Here is a 16,055-nt window from a genome sequence, read left to right on the forward strand (position 1 = left end):
GAAACAATGTCAACACATAGAATTTTGTTTCTGCAAATTGGCACTTAACGAAATAAGATCCCACTCTTTTCAGCTCCAGTGGCAAAATAAAGCTCAGAATTGAGAAAGTTACTTGGTTGGGCTGAGATCTTTTCATATACCAGTATTGTACCTTCTGTGGCAGCCTTGTCTTACTTTGAAGACCTTGTGTTTGGTATGCAATTCAAATCATTTGGGACGCCCAGGTTACTTCTCTGGCAACTTGTCGCGATTTAAGTTTCTCACAAAAGAATTTCCTCAACTCCCAGGCCCTGATGTTATTAGGCTTACAACAACCAGGAAAAGGGTTCCAGAGAAGAGGTCCAACATATGAAAACACTCTTTTCCTGGTTGATGAGATGTAGATTTTATTATAATGGTACTGTATATTTGTAATATTTTTTTTATTGAAATTGTGATTGTAATCATTTTGACACTACAATGTATTTATGCAGTGTATAAAGTGAATAATCATTATTTATTCAGATTGATGTGAGATCTAAGTCCATTGACCAATCTAAAGCAGACATCTAATGGAAAGAGAATATCTATTCTCCATCCTTTCTTATATTCAGTGAGTCAATGCTCCTAATTCGTCCTCACTAGCACTTGTTTATATATTTACCAGCAAATTGACAAGCAGCGCAATTATAAGTGCATCTTGCCCATAAAGTGTACCATGAGCAATGCCACTGAGAAGAGAGTCACTGGCAGGGACTGGCAGGCTTTTTTCACATTGCAGTACATGTTCATTGTTTCTTCTGTTGCTCGTTTGTCAGATCACGAACTGAATTATTTCAATGCGGGAAAATTACATTTTGTTACATTCATAAAAAAACTCTGATCTTCAATTAATTATCAATCTGTAAACTTCTAAAACCAAACCCCAGCTAACTGGGACTGAGAAACCATCATTAGAGAGTGACCCGGGAACTCATTTTCCCGTCCCATTCCCACGAGTTCTTTTCCTGTCCCAGCCCCGTTCCTGAAAGTTCTGTCCTCATCTGCACAAGCCTCAAACCCTTTAAAATCCTAAGTAGCAACATTCTAGAGCTCAGATTGTGATGTCATAATGCCTCATTCCACCAATGCCTAAGCTCCATCTTCATCTGCACAAACCTCAAACCCTTTAAAATCCTAAGTAGCAACATTCTAGAGCTCAGATTGTGATGTCATAATGCCTCATTCCACCAATACCTAAGCTCCGTCCTCATCTGCACAAGCCTCAAACACTTTAAAATCCTAAGTAGCAACATTCTAGAGCTCAGATTGTGATGTCATAATGCCTCATTCCACCAATACCTAAGCTCCGTCCTCATCTGCACAAGCCTCAAACACTTTAAAATCCTAAGTAGCAACATTCTAGAGCTCAGATTGTGATGTCATAATGCCTCATTCCACCAATGCCTAAGCTCCGTCCTCATCTGCACAAGCCTCAGACACTTTAAAATCCTAAGTAGCAACATTCTAGAGCTCAGATTGTGATGTCATAATGCCTCATTCCACCAATGCCTAAGCTCCGTCCTCATCTGCACAAGCCTCAAACACTTTCAAATCCTAAGTAGCAACAATCTAGAGCTCAGATTGTGATGTCATAATGCCTCATTCCACCAATGCCTAAGCTCCGTCCACCACACAGTGTTTGAAGCTTGTGCAGTTAAAACAGGAATGGGACAGGGACGGCGACAGAAACTCACAGGGATGGGGAAATTGAGTTCCTGCGGAAATGGGGACAAATTTGTCCCTATGTCATTCTCTAATCACCATCTCATCCTTTGTTCTCTACCTCTAGGAGAGTCACTTGCCATGTAAGAGTATTGTGAGAAGTAGGCTGGATTTTTCCCTTTTTCCATGAACCTAACGGTAGCATCAGCAGAGACATCTGAAATTTCAAGTCACCCTGAGGACGTAACCCTTTGCCATTCCCTAAGGAAGATTTACAGTAACACTGGAGATTCCCCCCCCCACCCCACCCCCACCCCACACACACACACAGAAAAGTACTTTAGAAATGAAAAAAGAAACTGAATGAACAGAGATTAATGTTCAATAAATTCAGGACAATGTTGGAATGCAGAGAAGACTGGAAAATATGGCAAACTTCCTGAAATATCGCAGCCTCAGAGCCTTTGCATGGGTGTTTACTAATTCCTAAGAAAGCCTTCCCTCACATAGAGAAGGTTTGTTATCTTCCAGTTAAGCAGTTGCAATCAATAACGAATGACGCAGAAGCTGAATTAAATTTATCTTGTGAATTAATCTCACTGGAATTTCAAGTAGTTTTACAAAGAACTATCATGGTCACATTTCTCTTTTGGGTTTTGATAGGAATTGATTTGAAACAGTTTCTTTAAGATACTGATCCTCAGGTCTCTTTCTTACCCATAAAAGGGGTTGTTTCTTAAGGACCTGCAAAGGGGGTGAGGGGTAGTATTAAGCATACCTAGAGCAGAGCTGCATGGGCTAGGGTTACTGCACTGTTCCCTAACCTGAGCAGGAGTCCTCCAACTGCATTACTGCCAGTAGGGGGCATTGCTTCAATACTGTGTTTTGAATGCTAGAGACAGGCAAGTTTCCTGAGGTCCTGCAGCGCTTCTCTGTTCTCTCAGCTGTCTCTTTTCCAAGCTGAAGAGCTCTAACCTTTTCAGTCTTTCCTGTTCATGTTAGTTTGTTTCCTACCATTTTTATATTTTTCAATTTCTCTATAATTGTAATTCTGTATATATTTGCATTTAAAAGCGGTATATCAAGACCAAACTTCCGTCTCCTTTATCATCTTCGTCGCTCTTCTTTGATCCTTTTCTACTTCTGCTATATCTTTCCTGAGATAAGGCGACCAGAATTGAATGCAATACTGCAGGCGAGGTCGCACAATGGAACGACATGGAGGCATTATATTCTTAGTCGTATTGGCCATCCATTTTCTAATAATTCCTAGCATCTTGATTGCTTTTTTGGCTGCCACCGCACATTGGGTGGAATGTTTCAGCATATTGTCTACAATGACTCCCAGATCTTTCTCTTGGGTGCTAACCTCCAAGGTGGACCCTAGCATCTGGTAGCTATGATTTGGGTTGCTATCTGTGCCTCCATCAAAGCAAATTGTATGAAGTGACACCCGCCAGCAAACCTTCATGGGAGTAGCTCTCACACTCTGTAATTTATTCTAAGGGGCTATGTCTAACTCAAGACCAGCTCTACTTCAGGAAGCATGTGGAAGCCTGGATCTTCTCCCGAGCCATTAGGGCTCCTAAGCACGCTCCGTGCGGTTGTCAATCAGTTGCTGGACACCGCTTATAGAATCACACATAGTGACACTTAAGCAGACTTTGGCATTGCTAGGTGCCATAGAGGTAGGCTCCGGTACATTCAGCCAAGTTTATTCACTGGCACCTAAGTTTACCCCACCTGTTCTCCACCCCACCCCTACTTTTCAGGTAGGCGTCACTATGCATCCTAAGAGTTCCGCACAGAACTCTTAATTGGTAATTTAATTTTGGGAGGGATTGGCCGAAAACTGGCATGGTCAATTACCACACCAATTAAGCCAAATTTAAAAAAATTAGCGTTCAGATTCCGAAGATAGGCGTCACTAGGCATCCTTGATTAGAGCCCCTACTAGCACCTAATGTGGGTGTCGTATACAGAATCTGGCCCTTAATGACTATATCAACTGACCATCCACTCACACCACATGTTCATAAGAACATAAGAAGTTGCCCCCGCTGAGTCAGACCAGAGGTCCATCTTGCTCAGCGGTCCGCTCCCGCGGCGGCCCATCAGGCCTAGTGCCTGAACAGTGATCCCTGATTAATTTACCTCTAATCCCATCCCTATAATCTACCTCTACTCTTATCTGTACCCCTCAATCCCTTTGTCTTCCAAGTACCTATCCAAAGCTTCTTTGAACCCCTGTAGCGTGCTCTTGTTTATCACATCCTCCGGTAGCGCGTTCCATGTATCCACCACCCTCTGTGTGAAAAAGAACTTCCTAGCGTTTGTTCTAAACTTCTCCCCTTTCAATTTCTCTGAGTGCCCCCTTGTACTTGTTGATCCCCTTAATTTGAAAAATCTGCCCCTGTCTATTTTTTCTATGCCCTTCATGATCTTGAAGGTTTCTATCATGTCTCCTCTAAGTCTTGTTTTTAAAGTCATTTTTTATACCGCGGTATACAGGCTATAAAACAAAGAGAAATGGAAAAGTCAAAGAACGACAATTTTAATTATAAAAAAGAACAGTAAAGGAAGAAGGAGTACATAAAACTGCTTTAAAAAAAATTATTAAAAATTATTTTTCAACTAAAAATAAATTAAAAACAGCAAACTAGTAATACGTTCTTAAGTATGCGTAGAAATACTTAAAATTCCAACCAATATTAATAACGACAACAAGCAAATGCTACAGTCTCATATACCGATTGCTGATCCTCCCAATAATAGTACAAAATGCTGCGGCCAGATTGATAATGGGAACATAGTAACATAGTAGATGACGGCAGATAAAGTCCCAAATGGTCCAACTAGTCTGCCCAACCTTACCTACTCTTTAAATTTTCCTTCTTAGCTATTGCTGGGCCAGAAACCAAAGCTCTGCCCGATACTGTGCTTAGGTTCCATCTACTGAAGTCTCCATCAAAGCAGCGCACTCCAGCCCTTCTAAATTATCCCAGCCATCGAAGCCCTCCCCAGCCCATCCTCAACCAATCGGCCATATACAGACATAGACCATGCAAGTCTGCCCAGTAACTGGCCTAGTTCAATATTTAATATTATTTTCTGATTCTAAATCTTCTGTGTTCATCCCACGCTTCTTTGAACTCAGTCACAGTTTTCCTCTCCACCACCTCTCTCGGGAGCGCATTCCAGGCATCCACCACCAGGTGCAGGCAAATTGTTTCTGATGTGAGCAACAAGTTTGAAAAGTTTTCCAGATTTGCAAGTATTTTATGAATGAGCGACTGCTCGTATGCTCAGCTTAGAGGGAACTTAGATTACAAGATTACAAACATAAAATACAAATGAAATCAATAATATAAAATAGCAAACATTAATATGACATGAAATTACTTATCCAGCACATACTTCTCCCTATTAAACAGAGCTCCTCATCTATTAAAAAGAAAAAAAAGCTTCCCTAAATAGGGATATCTGGGAATACAGCCAACGGCAGACATAAAAAACATTGACCAGTGCCAGCTTTATAATGGCTGCGTTATTTTTACATTATGTTTATTGGGTCTTGATATATCAAGGTTTAAGCAGCGAAGTGTGTTTTTCTTGATCCTTCGCAATTATATTCTTTTCTGGCTTCTACAGGGTGACAGCTGGGATTCCTGTATCCCCTACTGTGCGTAAGACTAATGAAGAGCTTTCCTAAGAATAGGGAGGAAGGGCAAACTCGATGCTTTGTTTTCTTATGGTTTTACATTTTGCAGCCTCTACTTTGCACACTTTCGTAGATTCTGGTGTGTTGTTCTTTTCCTTCTTCTCAATTATTTTCTTTATATATAAAACGATAGGTTCTATTTTGTGTAATTACTTGATGTGAAATATGATATTGCTATAAAAAAAATTTTGTGTTTGCTTCCTCCTCTCCTACACTTTCTGTATTAGGGGGTTTTAGCTGCTTATAGCTAGGTAAAAATGTATTAAATTTTTCTTTTTTTTTTGTTCTGATTTCATTTATTACCCTTTACACACATCTGATGCATGAGGATTTCTAGCACATATCAATGGTGTTTCATGCTTTTAGCAAACAGCGAGCCCCAGAGGGAGCGGATATGACAGGGTAGCAGTCTCTTCTGTGTGCAATGTCTGGTCTTTTATTCTGCACTGTATTGCTGGATTCTGCGTGTCACCAGTCGGAGATAATTTGCTACTTTCAGTGTAATCCAGCGAGTTCTGTTTCCCAATAAAAGGTCTGTTACTAATAATAAATATACTGCTCAGTTTTCACACAGCAACTGCATATTATAAAAATTGGCTTCAGTATTTAAAAATTACAAACGAGGGGCCACTGAAAAGTTCTCAGCACAGCCAAGAAGAGAATGATGTGGTGCCAGGAAACTTACAAGTTATTCCACATTAGTAAATGGGCCAAGTATAGGGAAACCAAGCCATTGTGATATCACCGATGAGGTTGGCTCTTAGGCATTGGTGGAATGAGGCATTATGACATCACAGTACAAGGGATCGCTGAAAAGTTCTCAGCCCTGCTTAGATGCTAGCATGGCACTGAAGTGCTACTCTGCAAATACCCACTTAATTTACATAGCGCATAATTGCAAGGGGGCGTACACGGAGGTAGCGCATGGGCGGGACATAACCGAGGCTCTCACTTCTGTATATAGCACCATATGTTGCATGCACAACTTGGCTGGTGTACTCTTTAAAATGGTGTACGCCAATTCTAATGTGTGATCTCAAAAGGGGGTGTAGCCAGGGGAGGAGCATGGGTGGACTGTGAGTGTTCCTAAAAATTAAGCGCACAATTAGAAAAATAAAATGACCAGACAACAAAGGTAGAAAAAGCCATTTTATTTTGTGATTGGAATATACGGTACTCCCCTGGAATTCGCGGGGATTCCGTTCCAGGAACCCCCGTGAATGCTGAAAAACCGCGAATACGTTTTTTAGCGGGGGGAGACAGGAGAGGGCAGCCAGAGCGCCGGCGAGTGAAGGAAATCACTCGCAGTATGCTCCGACTGCCTCTTCCTGCACTAAAGTCGGGCCTCACCAATCAGGAGCTGCATGTCAAAGCAGCTTCTGATTGGTGAGGCCCGACTTTAATGCAGGAAGAGGTGGTCGGAGCATACCGCGAGTGATTTCCTTCACTCGCCGGTGCTCCGGCTGCCCTCTCCTGCCCGGTCATTCGCAGTCGGAAAATATTGAGATTGACTGGGACTGCAAATCGCCGACCGCGAATGACCAGGGGAACACTGTATGTCAGTTTTTGGAATGTCTGTTTCAAAATCCCTATAGATCAGAGTTCAGGGATGCTCGGTTGAAATCTGTTTGCTTAGGATTTGAAGAAGTTGAGAAACAGCATTACAGAAAAGTGTAAGTCATACCACATCCCTACGCACAAAAGCCCTATTACCGTATACTTTGTGTCAAGATTATGAAGCACAGAATAATAGTCTTCTCTACTGTGGAAGAATAAGCTGGAGAATTCCGTTTCCTAGAAAGCAGACCTGTCAAAGAGACTTTCAACAAGTCCTGCCTATAAACCCACTTTTTGTTATACTTGGTAGCGCGAGAATTTTGTAATTGATTACATTTATACTTATATTTCGGGCTAGAATCACTAGCGAACCGATTCACTAACCTCTGTCCCGATCATCCTCCAATCCACGCATGCAAATGAGGGGGAACGGCATTCAAATGTAGGCAGGCAGTGATTCACTAACAAAAATCCTGCAACACCGACTGGGCTGGCCAATCACAAACAGGCGACTGCTGGGGACCAGTCGTTCACGGCTTTCCGACTGCATCTCCTGCTCTCTGCCTGCTGTCTGCCCTGACTTTCCAGCTCTCTGTTCCCCCCTCCTCCCCCCGACTCTCCTGCTCTCTCCGCCCTGACTCTCTGCCGCAATTTTCTCCTGCCGTCCTGCTTTGCCCCGAATCTCCTGCCTCTCTGCCTTTTGCCATACTTTAAAAAGGTGCAGACTGTGGTAAGAATCTGATGTGTTGATCCGGATCCAATTGCTCATAGAGCCCCCGACTCTCCTGCTCCCTGCCCCATGCGCAGCCCTGGCCTTTCCCCGCAATGCGAGCCTGTGGTTTTAACCCGCGGGTTTAAAGATTTTCCACTTTTTTCGCTCTGTATTTTTCCGACAAAACGAAAAAAAAGTGGAAAATCACTGGACTAAGGGCGTCCCGATTTTAGGCAGCTGTAGGCGTCCTACAGCTGTCTAATCAGCCAATCGGGATGCACGTTTTTTTAAAAAAATGCTCCCCAGGCAGGCCGCCTATATTGAAGGCGAGGCCCGCAAGACACCTAGGCCCTGATTCTGAATAGGACGCCCGGGAGAGGCGTCCTATTCAGAATCGGCCTAAACTAAACCCCGATTCTGTAACTGGCGTCCATGTTACAGACGCGGGTTAGAGAAACGGGTTAGATTAGACACGGCCCGCTACACTTATCGCGGCAAGGGATCTCTCTGCCGCTATAAGTATAGCGGGCCACGGCCCCCTGACCAGGAGGGTGCCCAAACCCTCTGCCCGAAGACGCACCCCCCCGACACTACCAACCCCCCCCCCGACATTACCGATCCCCTCCTCCCCCCCGACAATATCGATAGCTGGCAGGAGGGTGCCCAATCCCTCCTGCCCGAAGACGCACCCCCCCCCTGGCGCTAACCCCCCCAAACCTCCACTCCACCAAACCTGTTCTTAGAAGGGTCTTGCACGTCTTGAGCCGGCAGGCACGCCTCGTCTCATTGAAATGAAGCGGGCCCGCCCTTTCCCGGCCCATCCCTCCGAAGCCTAAGGCCTGATTGGCCCAGGCTCTAGAAGCCTGGACCAATCAGGCCTTAGGCATAGCGGGTCCGCCCATCCCCACTTAATCTAAGGCCTGATTTTAAGCTTCTCCTCTACTAGGGAGATGCGTAGGGCCGCCTAGGTTCAGCCTAAGGCCCGCCTAAGGCCCTTAGACGAGCTTAGGCATCTTGCTCCCGGAGGTGCCTTCAGGCTTGCCTGGGGAGCATTTTTTTAAAAAAAACGTGCATCCCGATTGGCTGATTAGACAGCTGTAGGACGCCTAAAATCGGGATGCACTTTGGAGAATCAGGGCCTAAGTGTATAGCCCTCGATGGAGACTGCCCCAACGTTGTTGGTTGGGCTGAGAACTTTTCAGCGGCACCTCATCGTGCGGGTGAATCGTTTTGGTTCGTCCCAGCCAGCCATATCATTATTTATTTGTTTCTAGGCTGCATGTACCTAAGCGGTTAACAGTAAAACATTCACAATAGTTCAAGACAGCATATATGAACATAAGAACATAAGAAGTTGCCTCCACTGGGGCAGACCAGAGGTCCATCGTGCCCAGCGGTCCGCTCCCGCGGCGGCCCATCAGGTCCACGACCTGTGAAGTGGTTCTGACAACTCTTTCAGTTACAATACACTCACCGACTTCCATAGCCCCCTCAAAGTTAACCTCCAAAACTAGAGGAAGTGAAAATCAATCTACAATGATCACAGCAAAGTTCAGAGAAAAGCCTCAGCATACAGTATAGTTCGGCCTTTAACATTCTCCTGAACTTTGACCCGTCAGAACAGGTCCTCAGAATGCCAGGGAGATAATTCCATAGTTTCACTCCCGCCACGGACATCATTGCTGTTCTAGATTTAACAAACCGAACAGTATTCTCCTTGCTAGAGGTCTACCCTCTGACGTCAAGGCTCTCCTCGGCTGTGACACCTCCCACAAAGTTTGAAAATTTGCTGGCAAATGATGGATTTCTGAAAGTCTTCAGCCAATGCTAACCAGGTTTCATTAAAAAATGTATGTCTTTTCTTTGAAGTTTACTTCCATAAATTACATATAACAAATTTTTAGGCACTGTGACATGATTCTGAAATATATGTTGTTATCAATATATCAATATATAAACCCCGAGCATAACATTTAAATCATTCACAAATTTTCAGTGCTGCCGTGTGTTCAGTGAACGGCAAAGAATACATTAGCACCATAAATCATAGAAATTATTCTTTACTGGTATACCAATAAGGAATAATTTCTACAATTTATATGGTAATACTCGGCTCATTGTGTATTTGCTACTTCAGGCAGTGTCCAGGTTAAGAACAAGTTACGTTTTTAAAGCTGTTCTTAAGTCGGATTTGTATATAACTCAGAACTTGTAGATTTTAAGATTCTTGCTTCTTACTTCTGCTCCCAACTGACAAAAGGGCCAAATTGTCCCTACCAGTGTTCATAATGCGGCCATGCATCATTCCTGAGAAGTGTAGGAGTCTGTGCCGCTGGAAATGCTGCTCAGTGAAGCCGCAACTGCGTTCTTAAGTACAAGTTGTACTTAAGTTGGGTGTCTGTAACTCGGGGACTGCCTATATATTACTGAGCCTCTGTGGTTTGCAGTGCCACTGAATGTACATAGGATTGCTGGGCTGTACATTTACTGGTGATATTCATGTACACTCTGGATAGCAATTAGGACAGCCCTTGTGCTAGCTGAAATTGCTTAGCTCTAGGGATTGAGGCTGAATGTCACAGAGAACTGCAGACTAGAGATAGAGGTCCTCATTCCATCCTTGCTACACTGTCTGAATAATGACAGGGACAAATTTTTCCCTCTCCCCAGAGACTTCTTTTCCTGTCCCTGCCCCATTCCTGCAAGAACAAGAGTGCATTCAGAAAAGTTGAAAGGGAACAGATTCAAAACGAATGCTAGCAAGTTCTTCTTTACCCAACGTGTGGTGGACACCTGGAATGTGCTTCCAGAGAGCGTAATAGGGCAGAGTACGGTACTGGGGTTCAAGAAAGGATTGGACAATTTCCTGCTGGAAAAGGGGATAGAGGGATATTGATAGAGGATTACTGCACAGGTCCTGGACCTGTTGGGCCGCCGCGTGAGTGGACTGATGGGCACGATGGACCTCAGGTCTGACCCAGCAGAGGCATTGCTTATGTTCATATGGGAGAGGAGGAGATAGTGGATGCTGCGGATGGACCATTTGGCCTTTATCTGCTATCATATTTCTAGGTTTCTATAACCATAAAGCTCTATGATATCACAATGCAGGTGCAAAGAGCCTTAGCCTATAGGAAGAGGAGATGCAAATGTTAAGAGCCTTAGCCAATAGGGTGTGGAGGCGACAGTGGATGCTGCGGATGGACCATTTGGCCTTTATCTGCCATCATGTTTCTAGGTTTCTATAACCATAAAGCTCTATGACATCACAATGCAGGTGCAAAGAGCCTTAGCCTATAGGAAGAGGAGATGCAAATGTTAAGAGCCTTAGCCAATAGGGTGTGGAGGCGACAGTGGATGCTGCGGATGGACCATTTGGCCTTTATCTGCCATCATGTTTCTAGGTTTCTATAACCATAAAGCTCTATGACATCACAATGTAGGTGCAAAGAGCCTTAGCCTATAGGAAGAGGAGATGCAAATGTTAAGAGCCTTAGCCAATAGGGAGAGGAGGAGATAGTGGATGCTGTGGATGGTCCATTTGGCCTTTATCTGCCATCATGTTTCTAGGTTTCTGTAACCATAAAGCTCTATGACATCACAATGCAGGTGTAAAGAGCCTTAGCCTATAGGAAGAGGAGATGCAAATGTTAAGAGCCTTAGCCAATGCGCTTCCAGAGAGCGTAATAGGGCAGAGTACGGTACTGGGGTTCAAGAAAGGATTGGACAATTTCCTGCTGGAAAAGGGGATAGAGGGATATTGATAGAGGATTACTGCACAGGTCCTGGACCTGTTGGGCCGCCGCGTGAGTGGACTGATGGGCACGATGGACCTCAGGTCTGACCCAGCAGAGGCATTGCTTATGTTCATATGGGAGAGGAGGAGATAGTGGATGCTGCGGATGGACCATTTGGCCTTTATCTGCTATCATATTTCTAGGTTTCTATAACCATAAAGCTCTATGATATCACAATGCAGGTGCAAAGAGCCTTAGCCTATAGGAAGAGGAGATGCAAATGTTAAGAGCCTTAGCCAATAGGGTGTGGAGGCGACAGTGGATGCTGCGGATGGACCATTTGGCCTTTATCTGCCATCATGTTTCTAGGTTTCTATAACCATAAAGCTCTATGACATCACAATGCAGGTGCAAAGAGCCTTAGCCTATAGGAAGAGGAGATGCAAATGTTAAGAGCCTTAGCCAATAGGGTGTGGAGGCGACAGTGGATGCTGCGGATGGACCATTTGGCCTTTATCTGCCATCATGTTTCTAGGTTTCTATAACCATAAAGCTCTATGACATCACAATGTAGGTGCAAAGAGCCTTAGCCTATAGGAAGAGGAGATGCAAATGTTAAGAGCCTTAGCCAATAGGGAGAGGAGGAGATAGTGGATGCTGTGGATGGTCCATTTGGCCTTTATCTGCCATCATGTTTCTAGGTTTCTGTAACCATAAAGCTCTATGACATCACAATGCAGGTGTAAAGAGCCTTAGCCTATAGGAAGAGGAGATGCAAATGTTAAGAGCCTTAGCCAATGCGCTTCCAGAGAGCGTAATAGGGCAGAGTACGGTACTGGGGTTCAAGAAAGGATTGGACAATTTCCTGCTGGAAAAGGGGATAGAGGGGTATAGATAGAGGATTACTGCACAGGTCCTGGACCTGTTGGGCCACCGTGTGAGCGGACTGCTGGGCACGATGGACCTCAGGTCTGACCCAAGAGACATTGCTTATGCTCTTATGTTCTTAAGCTCTGTCCTCAACTGCACAAGCGTCAAACGCTTTAAAATCCTAAGTAGCAACATTCTAGCGCTCAGACTGTGATGTCATAATGCCTCATTCCACCAATGCCTAAGCTCCGTCCTCATCTGCACATCCTAAGTGTTTGAGGCTTGTGCGGTTAATGCTGAGCTTACAGGAATGGGACAGGGACAGTGACAAAATGAATGGGGACGGGACGGGGAAATTGAGTTCCTGCGGGAACAGGGAAAAATGTGTCCCTGTGTCATTCTCTATTTTCAACCCACTATCCATATAGTGCTGTCAAAAGTTCATGGAGCAAAGATTAGGCTCTCTGTGCTAAAAAGTGCTAACGCAGTTTGATAGAAGAGGCCCTAAGTTCTAATTTGTATCCAGCTTTTAGAAAACTGTTAAAAACATACTTATTTGATCATTTGTTTTTAAAATATTGGGATTATAATTCACCATTTTATTATGTTGTTAACCGCACTGGTAGTTGCGATATACAAGTGAATGGCTGTCAGTGGGGGGTGCAAAGCTTTGCCAGGAGTTCTGGCGCTTACGTGCAGTCAGATTAGGGTTCAAGGAAATGCTGAAATGCAAATGCTTTCCTATGATGAGATATTGTGTAATGGAATTACCTGCAATTACATTACATTAGTGATTTCTATTCCGCCGTTACCTTGCGGTTCAAGGGGGATTACACGAGAATTGTCACGATACTAGTAAATGCCTAGTGAGTGGTTTGAATACTTTTTGATTTGCTCTGTAGATAGTGTTGTGGGTGAAGCTTGGGGCGGGTCTGGTTCTGTTATAGAGGTTTAATGTATTTTATTATAAATCCAAGTTTATGATAAGATTTGATTAATCACCTATTCAAGGTTCTAGGCGATGTACATCATCAATTACAGATTTAGGGTAAAAAATACATATTTATAACAACTTAAAACAAATCAAAATAGTCTGAAATACGTAACATGACTAAACATATACAATAGAACAATAAACATATGTGACAACAATAGGTAAGGTAATGGATAGAAATACAATTCAATATAAAAGAAACATTTAAGGATAAAAACAATAGGGAGAGGTACGGAAATTTGATATGGACTGAAAAAAGATTCAATATAAAATGTAAAAAAAATCAATTAATCACTAAAAGCATCTTTAAAAAGAAATCCCTTAAGGTTGCTCTTAAATTTATCTAAAATTCTTTCTTCTCTTAAATAAATTGGCAAGGCGTTCCAGGCTAGAGGAGCCGTAACTGAAAAGTAGGGTTTTTGTTTCTTTTTTGAAGGTTTTGTATAGTCTGTGGTCGAGGATAGCAGATTTGTGAGTTGCTTGTCCAGCTTTGCTGCTCTGGTGGCTAGTAGGTTGTCGTACATTTTTCTTCGTTTGACATATTTGGGGTCAGGGTTCTATGGAAACATGGTGAAGGGTGACAAAGGGGGGTCAGGGTGCTATGGAATCATGCTGAAGGGTGACAAAGGGGGTCAGGGTGCTATGGATGCTTGGTGGAGGGAGAGAAAGGGGCAGATGCTGAAGGAATTGCAGGGAAAGAGACATAAGGGGGAACGATACTGCATGGAATTGGGTTGTAGGGAGCGAAAGGGGGCAGATGCTGATGGAAGTGGGGGGAAAGAGAGAGAAGGGACAGATGATGGAAGTGGGGAGAAGGGGCAGATGATGGAACTGGGGAAAGAGAAGAGGGCAGATGATGGCTGGCAGGCAGGAAACAGAGGGTTGGAGTAAAGGGCCACTACTCAGACTGGCTATGGGTCACGAGCGGAGTTCTGCAGGGGTCGGTGCTGGGACCGCATGCATGGTCTATGTCCGTATATGGCCGATTGGTGTGTGAATAGTGAGTGGGTTCTCCTGTGTCTGGTTGATGTGGATTGAATTAGTCGATTGTTCCAGTGGGCTGGGCTGTCTCCGTTAATAGCTTTGTATAGTAGGCAATAGAATTTGAAGTGTACTCTTGCTTGTATTGGGAGCCAGTGTGAGTTGTGGTATGCCTCTGTGATGTGGTCATATTTTTTCAGCGAGTAGATGAGTCTTAGGGCTGTATTTTGTATTGTTTGTAGTTGCTTTATCATGTCCGCTGGGCAGGGGAGGTATAACATGTTGCAGTAGTCTTTTAATCCAAGGATAAGAGATTGTACCAAAAGTTGGAATTGTTTTCTGTCAAAGAATTTTCGAACTTGTCTTAGGTTTCTCATAGTTTTTATTATTTTGTTGATTTGTGGTTGCATGGTACAGCCTCTGTCAATCAGTAATCCAAGAAGTTTTAGCGTGGGATGAATGGGGCATGAGATCGAGTTTATTACTAGGTTTGTTAAGGCTGGAGTTTTGCTGTTTTCTAGGAGGATGAAGTTTGTTTTGTCATCCATGTTCCTACAGCAAAGAGTTTTTTCCTTCTATTATTGAACATGTATGTACTGTCCAATAGTTATGAATGTTGCTATGTAAACTGTAGAGGATTTATACGGCATGTAAATTTTTTTAATAAATAAATAACCCCCTCCTTTACTAACGCGGTAACTGCTCCAACGCGCATAGAATTCCTTTGAGCGTCGGAGCAGTTACTGCCACTACAACCTGCACTACGCGTTGATAAAGGAGGGGATAAATTATGTTATGCTCCTCCCCTCTTGTACCGGGCTACTCAGTACAATTAGCATGCATATGATTTGCATATGATTTGCATGCTATTGTACTGAGCTTAGCCCTGCAAAAGAAAGTCACTCCCAACCCAGCTTTCATTACCAGGTTGCTCGGACCTTTGTGCTTGCCCCACTTAGAGTCAGGCAGTGCCAGTCAAAAGGTATCTTAACACACTGCCTAGGTGAACCGGGTACAGCTCAGTGCTTTACACCCTTCCCCAATAATGCAACGTCTCCCCTTCCCTCCCCCTCGGTTCTAGCATTTCATCATCTATTCTCTTCCCCCTGCTAAGCCTGCCACTGACATAGCTCTTCTCAGGCCTGAAGCAGCATGGACAGGGCCTTTCAGCACAGGCCTCTTCTGAAGATCTGCCTTGACCTGCCACCCTACCCTCTGAAGCAAATGTCTTGTCTAAGGGGGTGAAACATGGCCATATTGTCCTAAGCAGACTGCTTGGTGGCAGGGCTGGCCCTTCTCATGGTGCATCAGAATCTTGCACTGGCCCTGCTCCCAGAGCTTTTCCTAAAAGATTCTTGCATATTGTACTTTATTCCTCAGACCCTTCTCTTGTTTTGGTTTCAGAGACTTTGATGATTTCTTCCAGTCTGGACAGTGAAAGCTGCCCTGTTGGACACTTCCCCTGTGGCAATCTGTCTGTCTGCTTACCCCAGCTGCTACACTGCAATGGCATTCAGGACTGTACCAATGGTGCTGATGAGGAAAACTGTGGTAATTATTCTCTCCAGGCATACTCCTATCTTTCTTTCTTCTGACTGGCTCGCTGGTAGAGCTGCTGCCTCTTCCTGCAGAACTTGTGAGATCAAATCCCGGTGACCCTGGTAGGGCCAGCGTTAGGGGAGGGCAAACAAGGCAGCTGCACTGGGCCCCACAGCTCTAGGGGGCCCCATGATCCAGGCATCTCCCTCCCTTCCCCTCACCTTTGTGGCACTTTTCCGAACCAAAGTTTTCTCTCTCAAA

The 16,055-nt window shown here is 44.1% G+C and overlaps 1 protein-coding gene across 1 annotated transcript in view; it reads left to right on the plus strand.

Moving 5' to 3' along the window:
* Nucleotides 1-16,055, plus strand: part of LOC117361057 (relaxin receptor 1-like) — a 92,403-nt gene that overhangs the window by 25,320 nt on the left and 51,028 nt on the right. The window contains exon 2 of the mRNA XM_033945877.1: nt 15,660-15,806. Within this exon, the coding sequence (XP_033801768.1) occupies nt 15,660-15,806 (147 nt within the window). The remainder of the gene's footprint in view (nt 1-15,659; nt 15,807-16,055) is intronic.

This window comes from Geotrypetes seraphini, chromosome 5 (genome assembly GCF_902459505.1).
Source record: "Geotrypetes seraphini chromosome 5, aGeoSer1.1, whole genome shotgun sequence".
Taxonomy (NCBI): Eukaryota; Metazoa; Chordata; class Amphibia; order Gymnophiona; family Dermophiidae; genus Geotrypetes; species Geotrypetes seraphini.